This window comes from Telmatherina bonti, assembly GCF_933228915.1.
Source record: "Telmatherina bonti genome assembly, chromosome: 6".
NCBI lineage: Eukaryota > Metazoa > Chordata > Actinopteri > Atheriniformes > Telmatherinidae > Telmatherina > Telmatherina bonti.
Window position 1 is genome coordinate 19,053,456 of NC_136624.1, and position 18,059 is coordinate 19,071,514.

The window sequence follows — 18,059 nt, forward strand, 5'->3', positions numbered from 1 at the left end:
AGTGGTGAAAAACGTATTTATGTGACGTTTGAGTCCCAAGTGGAATGAAAGCTGGACTAATTTTGTGAAGTTTGTACTTGGTTTTATGAGTTGACTGCCTGAGTGACTGCGTGAGGTTAAAACTTCGTCCTCAAGAGACTCTTTCCTTTTCTTTATGACTGCCTCATGCCGTCTTCTCATGCAGCTTTGTCAGAGAAATACCAGGTGTGTAGCTGAGCAGCCAAGGAGAAAATTAAATTATTGGGGTTTTTTTTACTTTGCAAAGAATACTTTGAATGAGAAATAGAGAAATTATGTGTCCTTTTTTATAGAAAAGTATGTTTTGTCCCCTTTTTTAACTTAAGACTGCACCTTTCAATAAACTGAAACTTGGGGGCAAAACACACTTTAAATTGCATATAGCAGAATTTTAAACCAACGCTACAATTTTCCAGTTATGAAAATGTTTTCTTCTGACTTAATTTAATGGCAGAATGATATCTATTATATACATCTCCGGAGCTGGCATCACTGCCCTGCAGGATCCTGACAGTTAGAAAATGTACCTCACAATTTTTGTTCCAGCTCGGAGCATGTTTGCATTCCACTTTATGTCACCGCGCAACACAGCAACTGGATATCAACACATTAGTTGTTTTGTATGCTCACTACTGCTTATCAATATTCAGCAAAGAAATGAATAGGATATAACAGAGGAAGAGATAAGACTCAATACTGGACAGACTGATTTTTATTAGCTGGAGAGAGCTCAGAGGAAAGACAGGATGCGAGACAGATGCCAAATTATCCTTTATTAAGGATTCCAAAGTTTGGTCGTGCTACTTAATGTGAGAGTTGCAGTGTTTTAGAAACACATTTAAAAAGATTATACATTTGATTTTGGCTTCTAGTACATAACAGCTAGATATGGATCTGCATCAGATCCTAGCGGTCTTGGGATGATTATATTTCTAATAATTTTCCCCCCAATCGGAGCCAACTATTGTCACATATGCCAAACTCATTATGCATTTTTTTTTTCCTTTTTTGTTTTTTGTAGTCTGCTTTAAGTTTCTGCTCAAAATGGACCAAGACCTGAAACTCAAATCAGAATTTTTTTGCGCATTCAAAACTCCCTAAACAAATCAGACTTAGCAAATGGACCAAGATACAAATCACAAAGGCTTGTTTAAATGTGTCAGTTTAGTCACTGAAAAAAATGTTCTATCAAATATTAGGGTAGGCTCTCAAATAATTTAAAAAAAAAACTTGCCAGAAGCATAAACCTAACAAAACAGCAAAATTATTATAGAAACAACAAAAGAGTTTCAATTTGAACATGGAAACATTAGAAAACGATGGTCAGCATCAAAGAGAGTGAGCTCTTACCTCCAAATGTGGACAACCTGCTTTCTAGAAAACTGATACAAGATGTTTTGGAAATTGTCAGTAATCAGCTTATTTTGTCACTTTAAAGCATCTAAGGCTGCATTCCCATCAGGATACTCTGCTAGATTTGGTCCGATTGGGGAGTCGGCTCAGTTGTAGGGTTTAACGCTGCACTTTGGTCAAACGCGCCAAACCTTTACAATGATATATCCCCATTCCCACCGACGGTGGCGCTGCACTAATATTTAGCAAAACAGAGGCCAAGACCGGCGTGAAGAAGAAAACTCTGTTGCGAGTTAGACATGGAGCATGAATCTATCGCTGTTTTGGTTTTTTTTATTTTGTCTTATGCAAATATACGACAGAAATACACTCTGAGAATGACCGTAGTATGAACAACAGACGAGGCAGAGGATTCTTAACGCGATAGCTATGTACTTATCCGCAATGCACTGCAACGCCAAATGCAGGAAGTGACTTTTTTTGTAGTTCGCGAGACCTGCGTTTGTAGGCGGGCTGAGTCCACTTCTTTGGTCTGAATCAGAATTCGTTTGGCGCATTCCCCACCCAAACAAAGCAGACTTTCCGAGCAAACGGACTCGGATTCTAATCAAAAAGGCTGGTGTGAGTGTGCCCTAAAACCAAAACCATTTGGCATACGTTTATAACAGAAAGAATCCAACATCAGAAGGTGTTTTTTCTTTGCACTGCTTTGTTTATCTGCTCTTGGAATAGGGAAATCAGGCTTTCTTTCTTCATTTGTTCAGGAGAAATTTCAGGGATTTTCAGAATGAAGAGAATTGGCACTTTACTCAAAAACATTGACTTTACTATTCTTGAAACTCACAAGATGGCCTGCAATTTATTGACTTCCTTCCTTTTTCCTTGTACTTGTTCTTATTTGTTTTGCAAGACCAAACTTGAGCCAGTAAAGGGAACTCCACTGTCTAGGGAGCAGTCCTCTGTCTAACTCTTCTGTTGGGACTCTAATTTCTAGAAAGGCTCTACAGACTCTGGACATTCATGCTCCCCTTCACAGAGTCCCTCGCAGACCAAAGGAGCTCCTTTGACGTCAGATCCCACCTCAGACCCCCACATCTAAAGTGCTGAGGCGTCGTAACTCAAGGTCTCTGGCTGAGAACAAATCGCTGAGTTTTTGCAAATATTCCTCCCAGAAACTTAGCACCATGGAGAAAAGCTGTGTTTGAACAACTGTGCTATTCACAAAGTGCTGCAGCCAATTACAAGAGTAATTTCTCACAACTGTTTAAACAGAGCTGTAGTTTGAATATGTTGTCGTAGTTCACGTGTGTCACTTAGTTCAATATGTCTGCCTCATAATTATGTCTATTTTACAGCTTAATTTATAACATATTAATTTTGTGGCCTTATATTACTTATAAATTGAAAACAAAGTGACTGTAGTTTATTATGGACACAATAAATCTCTACTGCATTATTTGTAGTGACAAAGGAAAAATGGCACTAAGCTTTTTTATTCAAATGCATCAGGGGCGATTCTAGGATCAGAGGTTTAGGGGTGCTGAGCATCCAGAGAGCTGCTTGCCCAGGCAAGATATATATGTATACATATATATATATATATTTAAATAGCTTGGTCATCTGGGAGGGGCTCAGAGTAGAGCCGCTGCTCCTCCGAATCGAGAGGAGCCAGTTGAGGTGGCTCGGGCATCTGGTCAGGATGCCTCCTGGACGCCCCCCTGGTGAGGTGTTCCAGGCACGTCCCTCTGGGAGGAGACCCCGGGGAAGACCCAGGAATCCCCCCTGCAGTGTTGGTAAATGTCACAAGGGAGAGGAAGGTCTGCCCCCGCGGCCCGGCACCAGATAAGCAGCAGAAGATGGATGAATGGATGGATATACATATATATATATATATATATATATATATATATATATATATATATATATATATATATATATATATATATACATATATATTATATATATATATATATATATATATATATATATATATATATTGATATACCGTACTCTTGTCTGGATCTGTCTCTTTTTCCCCGCTCATTAAACTCATCAAATTTTTGTGTTTTTCTGATTTATCATTTTTAAATCAGACACAAAGCAGCATTGACATACAACTGATAAACATACATTTTGTTATTGCAGCCGTAGGATTTGTTCTCCTGGTCGACTGAGCAGCATCCCATGCTTTTACCTAAAACATCTCCTTGTTTTTCCACTCCAGGTCTCCAAAATCCCTGCTCTGTGTCGTCCCTGACGTTTCCATTTTCAGTGATGGCTGGCACAGTCTGCGACGCATCGTTACTGTTCCTCTTTCTCTCGTCAGAATAGACGGCCTCATTTATCGCACATCCTTCAGTTTCACATACACTCCAGAGCTCCACTTGTCTCCATCTGTCCGAGGAGCAGCAGCAGGAGGTGTAAGGAGAGAAGGCAGGGCAGAGGAAAGCCGGGAGGATGAAGAGGACATCCTGTTAGAGACCATCCACCAGGAGTTCACCAGAGCTAATTTTCACCTCTTTATGCAGAGTTAACTTATCTGCTCCAACCTCGGGTGAATGTGGGAGGAAAACTCACTGCAACAGTAACCGTGCTGTGCACACATTTTGCGGGCACTATAGCTGTGAATTTATTTATGGTAGTTTTGGCCATACAGAGCTAAACTAATACCTCCAGGCTTTACTGACTTAGGTGCTGCGGGGGACATTTTATGTAGTTACTAAAACACCAACTTAATTAATTTAAAGAAATTTATTCATGCAATATGTAAATCTATAATATCCATAGAAATACACTTGAATAAGTTTTTTTTTTTTTTCATCAGCAAGATTTGCGTTTTTAATCTTTGTATTGTAGAAAATTTGAAAAGTTTGAAGTGTTTGACTGAGCTAACACTTTCATGAACTTTTCACTTTCTCTAATGGATTTCTGTGTCCTTCAGAGAGACATAAACTTCTATATGCACAGTGTGGTCTGTGTCTTTGGCAGGGAAACAAAACAGCAAAGAGTATAAAAAATGAACTGTGAAGTCCTCAAAGGAAAAACAGTCACGTATAGAGAGGTGCACGGGGTGAATGCAGTGTGAGAGGATGTTTTTGTGGAGGACGGACACGCGATCTAAGGGCAGCATGTGGAGAGAGAACGCCACAGTTAAACACTGTTTCCTATTTCATCTGTTAAGAGACACCTTTCAACCTAATAGATGGAAGCTGGAGTGTAATTTGAGTCTGATTCATCATGGTGTGTAAATATATGTGAAAGGCACTTTGTTGCTCAGCTGTAACTGCAATTCATGTGGATTTAACAAAATAAACAACAACTTGGTTCATACTTTTTTGTGTATTTACGCTGTTAGTGTGCCATGAGAAGTATGGTGAGTGATGTAAGAGACTGAAGTTAATTACTTGTTTAGCATTTCAAACAAAATGTTAAAACTTCTGAATATACATATACATATATATATATATATATATATATATATATATATATATATATATATATATATATATATATGTATACATTTAGACAAAAAGTACTGGACTTTAGCGGCTGAGAGAGGGGCTCCACTCTCAGGCCACATCCACCATAGGACATGAATGAAAAAATACTTTTTAAAATAAGTTACATTATGAAATTGCATAGCAGAATTTTCTACATAAATGCACGGATCAAACAGCAGAAGGTGTGTTTTAACTTTAGATGAATGCAATGTATTTAAGTTTTACCAATGACAAGACATGACAACATGGCAGTTATACTTTCCTATATTGTTATTTTTTGTGACTTAATACATTTCATGTATTTATAATAGGCGTATCACTTTATGACAAGATAAAGTCCTGTCATTTTTTTATTTGGGTGGCAGCTCTACACTTATGCACGACATCAAATCATCTTAATCTTCATCTTTTTTCTGCTGGGTTTTATTGGTAGTTAGCAAACTTTCTTCATTTGATCTCCTCACCAGTGGCAGCAGGTGAGGGAAGGGTTGATGAGGGAAAACTTTTTTTCTTCCTGCCCTATAGTGGAAGTGGCCCGAGAGTGGACCTTGCAGAACTCTTCCCCCAGTGGAGCTCTGCAGCCAGACTGTCTTGCTTGGTTTAGATTTCTGACATCTTGTTTCAGCATTTTATACTTCTGCTTCTCAGTTACACCGTCATTATTTTCTTCTTGTCAGTTTTTCATATCTGAATACACTTCCCTCTGTTTATCTTCCAGAGATCAGCAAGATATTTGCTGTGCTGTAAACACCTTGAAACTGTAACACTGCACTGTTGTAGGTACTGTTTCCATTTCAGCATCTAACCACAAATTACCATGAAACAAAGTAGTCAGTTTACTTAAGGTTTGCTCTGTGAAGATCTTGTGATTATTTTTGTTGTGATTTTTGTAAACTTTCTCACTTTAGTTGCATATTTAACCCAGTCTGATGACACAGTCATAGCTACTGTCAAACTTTCAGACTTTCAGAGTTCTTTTCTTAGTTCTTGTCATCTTTAGTTCTTGTTTTCTGTTTTATCTTGTAGTTTTCCTCCCTTGTGTTTTGGTTTATCTTCCTATTTCATGTTCATTAGTTCACCTGTTTTTATTTTGCTCATTCATTCCACCTTTGTCTTATCAGTGTTCACAGTATCCGTCTTGGCTTTAGTTGGCATTAGTTGCACTTAGTGATGTCATCGGTATTGTCTTTGTCCTTATTATCTTATCGTGTCTTGTCTAATCTATGCTCCAAGTTTAGCCTTAGTATCATTAAATCCTTATTTGTGCAATAGTTTGCGTCCTGCCTCGTCAGCCTGCTTTTTAGTGCACTGACAGTGGAATAATTGACAACTTAATCATTCCTGTTAGTTAGGATGTTGATAACAAAGCCAAGTCAACTTTTTTTTATAAAAGCACTCGCCGACAACTACTGCTGAACAAAGTGCTGAGCATAAAATAATCAAAACAGTAAAACAATAAACAATCAAACACGGAAAGATAAAACAATAAAACCAGAAAAAAAATGCAAGCAATAAAAGCAAATCCATTCTGGGTAAAGAGCATTGTGGCATCAAGACTAATAAACAGCAAGACTATTGTAAGTTATTTTGTTGCTGTGAATTGTTACTCTGAATAGATTTTTGCGAACACATATAAGTTAGTTTCAGAATCCCCATTCCCTTCCTCCCTTTTCTAAGCTCATATATAATAGAATGTGTATTTTATTTGGAGGAATTATTTTTTCTCATTTGAACAACAATGCATCCATACTTACAGCTCAGTTAGTTTCTGATATAGCATTTTGTTTTAATTGAAAGAACCATAATGACACGAGCTTTAGTGTGATGTGAACTAGTAATTTTGAACATCCAAATATCAGTTGACCAAACAAACTCACGTTACGCCACAGCCTCCATGAAATGTTCATGGTTCAACACTGAAAAAGATTTCACAGGAAGAAATCCATTCAGAAGCTTTCATCCCAAACTTGTCAAACAGCAATATCCTGTAACTTTACTTTGCTTTGGATTTATGCTGGTTTTAATAAGGCTTACCTATATTTTTAGCTGGACCAATAATTGGTTGTGATTTTTTTTTTATATAATTAGAGAACAATGTGAGCAGCAGAGGAGAGAAATGATGAAATATTTTGGATCTTATCCTGTTCTGCCATGCCTCCCAGACATTTGTCCCTTTGTCCCTTTAAGATCCCATTCTTACGAAGTTAATCCAGATAATTAAAGTGTCAGATTGCAGCAGAAGTCAAATGGCAACAAATCTCATAAATCTGACTCTTGTACCTTTTGCGCAACTTTTTAGAAGCTGTGCATATTTAGTTGGAAGTAAAAAGGAAAAAAGTGACCAGAAAGCTCTTTTGTTCCAAGCAAGTGAAGCAGAAGAAAATCACAGAAGCATGACAGGACCTCCCACTCAGCGGCATTGCTTTATAGCAAACCCAAACTTCATCCCCAGCATACTTCTCATTCTTAGTGTAACATGGCTTCTCGTCTGCAGTTCAGACTTGGTCTGAGAACATTTTCCCGATCTAATTACAATTACAATCTCAAGACAACAGTTCAGTTTATTTTACTGCGACTGTAGGATTCAGGCTGGATCTAGTTTACTTTTTTCCTGCATGACTGTGTCTGCTTTGGTTTTATCACTGATACTCGAACTTTCAGCTCAGTAGCACCTGTACTGAGGAACAGCAGGTCTGTTTTAATCTGATTACCCATGACCCTGTTCACATCTGGCATTAATATGCATCTTGGGTGATCCATTTGTGGACAGCTCTATGAGAGTGGGTTCATGAAGTACCAGTCAAAAGTTTGGATATATTTTCCCGTTAAATTCAATGAGAAAATGTGTCCAGACATTTCACTGGTACTGTACTTTATATTGGAATATGCTTTAACTCCATTTGCTATTGACAACTGTTGATTGGGTCTCACTTTTCTAAGCTCTGAACAGGTTTAACTTGTCTCCGTAAAACCTCTATAACCAACCTGTCATGCACACCTCTCTTCAAGTAAAATCCACCTTAACCACATGAATGTACAATAATTGTCATGGTATACAGATTAATTTTTTGTTTGTTTGTTTGTTTTCATATTTTAATGTCTTAGTTTGATCCATCTGTTGTCAACATTATGTCTTTTAGTCTTCCTATTTTACTTTATTCAGTCATGGGCTTTCTGTTCAGTTTTTGTTTCCTGGCCTTAACTCTCCCCAGGTCTAGTTTGCTAATACTTAGCCACATGTATTATATTTATCATCATCTTCCTCAGTAAATACTGCCTTCCAATAAGGAAACATTGTGAGGAAAAACTTAATAAACTTATGATACTGAGATTCATCCATAGTCTGTTAATAAAAGAGCCATTACTCCAATCTGCATCCCTTCTTTTCCTAAAGAGACCGCCTTGGTCTAAAAACAAGAAAAAGAAAGAAAAAACTTTGAAAGCTTTGAAAGACGTTAGAGATGTAGACAGATATTTAATACACTGGCAGTGATGGAGTGTTTGTTTTTTGTTTAGAAGCAGAATCCCAGTTTCAGATGGTAGAATTACATCAACATGTGTTTCATCCATTGTTCTTTGGGTATTTAGGAAACTTGCTACCATATGATGCCCCTGCTTGCCTTTGTGGATATGCTGTTGGCCATTTGGGAATATGGCCTGCATCTGCACTTTCCCAGTAATAAAGCAGAATATAAAACTCCTGCTACATCATTATGTGCTGAAAAGAACTAAAAGTGAAGCATTTAAATTAAAGGTTTAAAATCTTTCATGATTTCTTCCCTTTGGAGTTTTCAGATCATTTGGATATTCTTTGTAATATACTGTGATCATCAAAACGTCTGCTACACGATTTCATTGTCACTCTCCCATGACAAGTTGTGCTTCCCACTGCAAATTTATCAGTGTGGCTTTTTAACTCACTCAAGACCACAAAATCCTTAAAACTCACTCAAGTTCATTTTAAAGACCAAAGGACCATTAGCGATGGAGCAAACCATGTGTAAATCTGGCCCCAAACTTTCAAGAAGTAACTTCAGCATTTTTTTTTTAATCCAAAAAAAGGAACAGCACACCTCTACAAATTGTTCTTCCAAAATAATAAAGCAACAACAACTAAGGCTGTTAATGAGCTTTGTACTGTATGTATTATACATGGTCCATGACTAAACAAGCAGGCAGGCATCGTGCTTCGGGAACAGGCTTTCACCTTCCCTTCATACCTCACGTGTTGAAATTCTAAGGGGAACAGAGAGGCATGCATCTCTCTTCCTGAGTTCTTTCTCCTTTCCTCTCCTCCTCTTCCTCATGATTAGCAAGACAAACATGTACGAAAGAAAGGAGGAAGGAGAGGGGTAGAAACAGGACCAGGTCGTATCTGGATACCTAATCTCTATCATGTGGGAGAAACTTCAAACTGAGCGCTTCACGTGCCCAAAACATTGACAGCCGCAGAGTTTTAACTCCATCCTGATGAATGAGAAGCCGAATGAAAGAACCCATTATTATATTCCCATCTAAAGTAACACACCCGCATTCTTCATTCAACTCTTCACCTCCGCCACCCTGTTGCATGATGAAGAGTTCAATGACTTTAAAGCTTTTAGACTGAATACAACCTTTCTGCAAGCACCTTAAAAAAGGAAAAGACTGACTGTCATCACCATATCACCACAAGCTACCAGATTATAATTACTTTTGGTTATATAATAGAATAAAAGGCAGCACAATGGTGTTTATTTTTTCATCCTGGGGTCATAGAAATCTTGCAAGTTTGAAAAACTGAATCTGGGCCTCTTTTTCTTGGTACTTGAAAACATTTCAGCCATTATTAAAAAGCGTTCTTCTGTGGAAGATATAAAAGATTGTTTATACAGACTTGAGTATGTGATACACATCCTGATAACCTTTTAGTGGCTTAAACTAATGTCATGTTGGTGTCATTATATAAAAAATCTGAGAAGCAGTGTTTGGAAGTATTTGGGGTTTTTCACCATCTTTGGTATAATAATAAAAATTTTTAAAAAATCATTTAAAAAAGGCCACTTGTTGACTTTATACTTGTTGAATTCAGCACATTTTGAAAAACACCCCTTGATGCAGAATACACTGTTAATTTAAAGTTTGTTCAAAATTTTTGGAAAGGTGACAACCCTCAAAGTTACAGTAACTTGTACATGTGAAAGCACCAATAACCCTCAAAGGTACATACAGGTTTTGGAGCAACATATATAGCATCCAAGTCTTTTCCAGGGATGTTCCTGCTTATTTCAGAAAAACAATGCCAAACCACATTCTGCAATTCAATTCAATTCAACTTTATTTATATAGCGTCAAATCACAGCAATGCCATCTCAAGACGCTTTACAGACAGAGGGGAAAACATAATGAAGGCCAATTCATAACAGCCTATATAAGGAAACCAACAGATTGAGTTGAGTCCAACTCAATCTCCCATCCTGAGCAAGCACACTGGCAACAGTGGGAAGGAAAAAACTCCCTTTTAACAGGAAGGAAACCTCCGGCAGAACCCGGCTCAGGACAGGCAGCCATCTGCCTCTGCTGTGTGGGGGGAAGAGGACAGAAAGACAACAGACAACAGGAAAAAAAAGAAGCTCAGTGTATCAGGAAATGTCCCTCAGCAGTCTAAACCTATAGCAGCACAACTAAGGGATGCTAACCATCCCTAGCTATAGGACTTATCAAAAAGATAAGTCTTCAGCCTAGTCTTAAAGGTGGGGAGGGTGTCTGCTTCCCTAACACTAACTGGGAGCTTATTCCATAAGAGAGGGGCCTGATAACTCTTTGAGACTCTAGGAACCACAAGTAAGCCTGCAGTCTGGGAACGAAGTACTCTGCTTGGTATATAAGGAACAATGAGGTCTTTGATATATAGTGGTGCCTGGTTGTGGAGGGCTTTATATGTAAGGAGAAGGATTTTAAATTCTATTCTAGATTCAACAGGCAGCCAATGAAGAGAGGCTAAAACTGGAGAAATATGATCTCTCCTGCTGGTTCTGGTCAGGACTCTGGCTGCAGAATTCTGGATCAGCTGAAGGCTTTTCAGGGCATATTTAGGACAGCCCAGTAATAGAGAGTTACAGTAATCTAGTCTCGAAGTAACAAAAGCGTGAACCAGTTTTTCTGCATCACTCCGAGACAGAATGTCCCTAATTTTGGCTATATTACGTAAATGAAAGAAGGCTGTTTTAGTAACCTGCTTAATATGTGGGCCAAAGGACAGGTCAGGGTCAAATATTACTCCAAGGTTTCTCACTGTAGCACTGGAAGCTAAAGTAATGCCATCCAGGTTCATTACAAAACCGGAAAATTTAGCTCTGAGTTTTTCAGATCCAACGAGAATTACTTCAGTCTTATCTGAGTTTAAGAGGAGAAAATTTCTAGACATCCAAGTCTTTATGTCTATGAGACAATTTTGTAGCCTATTGGGCTGATTTGTTTCATCTGGTTTAAATGATAAGTATAGTTGAGTATCATCTGCATAACAATGAAAGTTTATTCCATGCTGTCTAATAATTTTGCCTAAAGGGAGCATATATAGCGTGAAGAGTACTGGTCCAAGTACAGAACCTTGAGGAACTCCATGACTTACTGTAGTTTGGGAGGAGGACTTGTCATTTACATGAACAAACTGAAGTCTATCAGATAAATATGATTTAAACCAGCTTAACGCTGTACCTGTAATTCCAATCACCTGTTCTAGTCTTTGTAACAGAATGTTATGATCGACTGTATCAAATGCAGCACTAAGATCAAGCAAGATAAGTACGGACACAAGTCCTTTGTCTGAGGCCATAAGAAGGTCATTAGTAACTTTCACCAATGCTGTCTCAGTACTATGATGAGCTCTAAATCCTGACTGAAACTCCTCGCATAAATTATTTCTGCTCAGGTGGGCATGTAGCTGAGCTGAAACTATTTTCTCCAGAATTTTGGACATAAACGGGAGGTTAGATATAGGTCTATAATTTGCTATCACCTCTGGGTCCAGAGATTGCTTTTTAAGTAAAGGCTTGATTACAGCAGTTTTAAATGATTGTGGTACATATCCTGTCACTAAAGATATATTGATAAGATTTAGTAGTGATGTATTAATTAAAGGGAAAATGTCCTTAAAGAGGCTCGTTGGGAGAGGATCTAAGATACAGGTGGATGGTTTAGATGAAGCTATTATTTTAGTTAATTCAGAGGGTTGGACAGGACAGAAACTATTTAGACACAAGTCAGATCCTGGTTCTAAGGATGCTTCGGAGACCACAACAGGCTCAACATTATAGGTAGAAGGAAGAGTATTGTGAATTTGATCTCTAATAGTGTCAATTTTTTTCCTGAAAAAATACATGAAATCATCACAGCTAAGTGAGAAAGGAATACATGGGTTACAACAGCGTGGCTTCGTAGTAAAAGAGTTAACAATGGAGACCGCTACTGAAGCTGCACATCAAGTAAAAATGAGAAAGAAATCTACCTGCAAATGTTCAACAATCAGTGTCCTCATTTCAGAAACACTTATTGAGTGTTGTTAAAAGGAAGGGTGATGTAACACACTGGTAAACATGCCCATGCCCCCATGTTGGAGGCATCAAATTCAACATGAGGGAATATTTCCAAAACAACAACAAAGTTTATTAGTTTGAACATTAAATATTCCGTCTTTGTGGTGTATTCAGTTGAACAGAGGTCAGAAGAATTTGCAAATCGTATTCTGTTTATTTATATTTACATGTTTATTTCACATTTTCACAACGTTTGAAATTCATTGGAATTGAGGTGGTAAATAAAAAGCTCAAATTTTTACATTTACCCGACTGACCTGAGATGAGCTCTGTTTTGCACTTTTTCTCTCCATTGGGACAGTTTTACATGACGCAGCCACTCAGAAAATAAAAAATCTGATCCCTGGCATGTTGAGGCAGTACTACAGTGTCCACTGTGGAAAAGAAAGTAGAGGAAAAATAAATGTACTACAACTGAGTGAAGAGGAGCTGAGCCATGACATGTTATAGAAAAGCAGCTAAAGAGTTCTCAAGAGTTCAGGAAAGCAAAACAGTTGCTTTCCTGACAATTGAAACATGACATGAGAGAAAACGTTGGAGATTCATAGATCTGATCTTGTGAAACAACTCGGAGAGCCTTTAAGGCTGTGATTTAAGATTAAGCCCGGGGGATCAAGCTGAATCAAGCCTAGGGTAGACTAGATATTAGGGGTTAAGACTAGATTTAGGTTTAAGGTCACTCTATTAAAGCGTGACATTTTAGATTCAAAGTTCAGGAAAATAGAGCAAAGAGACATTTTGAATCTTCACAGGGGAAACACGTGTACATCTACGTGAGAGTGAATAGTAGCTGTATTATAGAGGGGCCCTTACCCTTCTGCTAGCAGTTTCAGCACTCATATCCTTCACAGTGTGGTCATGAGGCCCTAGTCCCTCTGGTTTCTCTTTGTATATTACAGTGGCATAAAGGAGCCTACTGTCCAAGGCTCCTCTGATTTACTACGGTCCTCTTCCTGTATATCATCACCTCGACATCACTGTGACGGACAGGCGGCAGGACGAAAACAAGAGACATTCAAAACGCTGAGAGGTAAGAAAAAGAGAGAACTGAGAGCGAATATGAAAGAAAAATAAAGTCAGGTGAAACATCACAGCATAAAGAGTTGAAAATGCTTAAAAATGAGACTGTCAGTCAAGAAAGAATGGCTTGAATGCATGAAAAGGGTGAAAATAACATCCCAGACATATAAAAGACAAGTAGAGACACCAGATGATCATTTTCATCCGGCCAAAGATGAGTCTGATATTTAGACAGTATTGATGTGTTCTCAGAGAAGAAGACCGAGCTCATCAGCGGACATCTCCTGTTGCTTCCAGCTGTTCAGCTTCAGGTGGCGACAGCAGCTGTCTGCGAGGAATCCTCCTGTCAGAGCTGTTGGAGAAGCACGAGCAGAATGCTAATTGCAAGAAGCTAACAGAGCATGGGAAAAATGGGAGGAATGCTAATGATAGTTAATAGAGATTATACCAGGTGGGAGTGTTGGACATGCCCTGGAACAAAGCAGGACTCAGGCAAGACGATAAGGAGGCTGCACGTTTACAAACCACCTGCTTTTCCCACAAAATGATTCAGTGATTGACGGATCACTAAATCCAGGTGAAAGCCGGTTCTCCTGTTTGTTCCGCAAAAATGTGGAAGCAATTTAAGTAATGGGTTTATTGTTATGCATGCTGCACATAAATATTCTTTACTGAGACTTTTATAGTATATTCTGTCCACCTCAAAAACGTCTTGCTACAAAAATAAAAAAAGGAGTTGGTGAGATTTCTTCAGATTCAGAAGAAGATTGATGACACAGATGTCCATCTAACATGTATTTTATGGACAGCTTGCAGCACCGTCTGACAATCAGATACAGTTTAGAGAATGAATGCATTTCTGTCTGTTCTGCAGCCTGCTTTGGTTGTCACTACTTCTCTACAAATATCTTTATTATGTTTAACAAAACATAAGAGGTCTTTTTATCATTTCTGCACCGCTCTCTACAGGTCTGACTACAGCATTTGAAACACTTTAAGGTCTTTGACTGGATTATTACAGCCTTTTTATTCATTACATTGGGGTCATCTTTGCCCTGTTGCACGACTCATTTTCAGCTAAGTTTCAACTGTCAGAAAAAATTTGATACACAAAGTAATTCACTGACATAATGACTGCAAGGTGTCCAAGTGATGTTGTCAAGAAACCCTTTCTATTATTCTCAGGCACTGTTGTGCCTGATAGTTACTGTGAGGTTTTTCTGCATAAAAGATAGATAGATAGATAGATAGATAGATAGATAGATAGATAGATAGATAGATAGATAGATAGATAGATAGATAGATAGATAGATAGATAGATAGATAGATAGATAGATAGATAGATAGATAGATAGATAGATAGACAGGCTTTTATTGTCATTTTAACATTCTTATGTACAATAAAATCAAAAGTGCAGATCAGTTCAAGGTGTGAAGTCGTACCATATAAAACAAGAGTAATATGTGAATAAAAAGGTATAAAAGGATAAAAAGATCATGCTTTGTTCAACTTTCTTGAAGAGCAACCAGACATTTTCATTTCGGTGTCATGTATCCACAGGAGGTTATTTATGGTGATTTGTTTAAATGCAAATATGCAAATTTAAGCCATGCTGCCAAGTTCTTCTAACAGAGGGGAGGGTTTCTCCTCCAACTCTTCTGAACAACATGACTGGAATTCTTCCTACTGTGCCGTCATTAACTTTAATATTCAACATGCCAACTGACATCTCTGTAGCTCTTGTATTTTATGAGTTTTTTTGAGGATTTCCGTCTTATTTGGGGTGAACCTAGAGCCATCTTGTATGTTTCCCGCTTGTGAATAATCTTTTTCACTACAAAATGACTCTAAAGAGTTTGGAAACAACTTTATGACGCTTCCCAGATTGATGGGTAGCAACATTTGCTTCTGTAACATCATTGTTGATGGCTTTCCTCCTCAGCATTGTATTATTGTAACAGCTGAATGATCCAGCAAGCCTTTGCTTTTAACATGGTGCTCACACCTGAAGATTATCATTCAATTAATTGTATTGGCAGCTATCTGCTATTTATCCTCCTAACTCACTAAGGTGTTGTGTTTGTGTGTGTGTGTGTGTGTGTGCTTAATTCTCCACTCAATAACTCTGCCTTTCAGCTGCGTTATTGCCAAATTGATCCTGACATGTTATATACTGTTGTATATTTTGACCTTTTTTATATTATGTCTTGAAAAAAAAGAACTTAACATTCAAAGAGGATGTTCTTTTTTCCAGATGACTTTATGCATGTGTCACTGCCATTGTCTCTGCAAAGATCTGAAAGCTACAAAACTGTGGGAGGATCCCAGGATGTATCATCAGCTATGTAATGACAGGCTGAAACAACATTTATCTAAAATTAGGACCAAATGGGTGAGATAGTGGCATAACTTCTGAGCTGGGTCCATCAATCCCAATAATACACCTCAGTAGAAATTGCAGAGAAAAAGAAAGCCAATATCCAGAATGACAAGAACTTCTGGTTAAATTTGATCCATTTGCTTTTGTTTTAAGGATTTTGTGGTCTTGCTTCCCCACACTAAATCTGATAAATAATTGGGCCTTTTTTCCACATCATACAACTGTTTTATAATAGTTGATAGAATATGCATCTTTTTATTTTGGAACCCCTTGGTGTTGTTCATTCATCTTTAATTAGCTCAATAATATTCAGTCTCACTGTAAAATAATTTTTTTTTAAAAAGCCTTTTAAGGAGCCAAAGATATTAAATTAATTACGTGACATCAAAAGAAGAGTAACTGATCAGCTTTTTCAGTCTATAGGAGTTAATACACACTCAAAATTAGATCTGTGTTTTGATAGAAGCTGCTTCGTTTTTGTGTTTTGCTCAGGTCAATAAATATAATTAAAATTGTACAACTTACTCTGAATGATCATGCTAACTTGGATTGGGTTGATACTACCATATCATACTGCTTTTAGTACATGTTTTTCTGTGCGGCAGTAGGTCTCTTCAGAAACAGCAAACAGGGAGCATGTTATGTTAGCTCTTTTCCAGACAGTTTCTGTCCATTAGGGTCAGTCTGTGCATCTAACATACAAACAAGCCTTCTGTCTAGTCATGACAAGAACAAATACAGATGGACATTCCTCCTGTTCACTGTCACATAGGGAATTATGTGTGTATGTTGTCTTAGTTACATAAAAAGAAAAAAAGGTTTATTTGATTTTCAAGGACTTTCAAACTATTTTGCTATGGTATGTGTTAGTTAAACATCTGCATCAGTAGATGCTGTCCTGTTTATCACCAGATTGTGAACGCGCTTGTATCACTAGCATTGAAAGGAGTGTCTTCTGACACTGCCAGACTGTTTTTGCCCTGATGATGCAGGACGTGTGCACATTCAGCATATCTGTGCGTGTTTATGTGTCTGGGTGACTGTACATATCAGAGGAAGTTACCTGAAATACCCAGACAAACCCGGGTCATGTGCAGAGCAAAACTGTTAGCTGAAAGAATTTACAAGCCTCTGCAGACATGAAATGCCTCGTATCATGGTGTGAAATATGTTTTACGAGCTCACAGTGAACATCAGTCTTCATCATTCAACAGTCAAACAAGTCTTAAGCAACAAAGATTTTAAAAATCACCTGGTTGTGATTTTTGCGAACACAGATATGTGTTCCTAAAGCATACAACTCTGTTAACAGGTTAGTTGGAGGTGTGATGAAGTGTTCGCATCAGTGCGCTGGTGGGCCAGAGGTTTGGTGTAATTGCTTCAAGACTGTACAGAAGTTTTCAGAATAACTGTGGTTTGAGTTTGTAATCAAGTTGATAAAGTTTCGCAAAATTTGCAAATCAAATCCTTGTTTTTTTCTCTTTGAGCAACACTTTGAGTGTTTGTTGAAAGTCTAAGATTCAGCCAGTTTAATGTTTAATGTTTTTATTGAACCGACCAACAGAATAGTTTCCTCTGTGCAGGCAGAAAGTGTGAAATGTCATCTGGCAAGCAGATGTTTCAGTGGAACATGTTTTTATCACACTGATATGTAAATAGGAGCTGACACCATCTGGGGAGTTATAATTTAAAATTGTGGTGACTGTCAGAGCATTTGGATTTTATTTTAATTTCTATTTTAATTCAAAAAGATAAAACATCAGTCAATATTTGTACAGATTTAATTTAGATGTGCTCCATGTAACTTGGAGTCATTTTAATCACCTTCCCTTTTGCCAGATACTAACAGGCTCCTGCCAAGGTTCGGTCATAAGGAATTATTGATTAAAAACTCCAGCAGTTCTTATTTATTCAGTTTATTCTGAACAGTTTGGCCCATTTGGCTTTTGTCTTTGGCTAAATACTAAAGCAAATTCTGGCCACAAGCAACATATTTGGATTTTAAACATATTAATACACATGTTAATGCTCACCTACCTCTACAAGTTGGTGTATTTGTTTGTGTTTTAATGACTGTTGACCTGCAGTGAACCTCACTGACCTTCACATCCTCCAGTCAACTTTTGAACTGAATGACACAAGACCTTCAGGAAGACACACACAATCACCAAACACACACGCAGACAAAAAGGGAGAAAGCTTTATGCAATTTG

The 18,059-nt window shown here is 37.8% G+C and overlaps 1 protein-coding gene across 1 annotated transcript in view; it reads left to right on the forward strand.

Annotated features, from left to right (window-relative positions):
- The window catches only part of rbpjl (recombination signal binding protein for immunoglobulin kappa J region-like), a gene marked incomplete at both ends in the record, with an annotated part of 31,177 nt that extends 27,272 nt beyond the window's left edge, over positions 1-3,905 (forward strand). Inside the window, one exon of the mRNA XM_079242012.1 lies at positions 3,596-3,905. Coding sequence (XP_079098138.1) covers positions 3,596-3,905 — 310 coding nt within the window. The remainder of the gene's footprint in view (positions 1-3,595) is intronic.
- Positions 3,906-18,059: the final 14,154 nt, after the last annotated feature.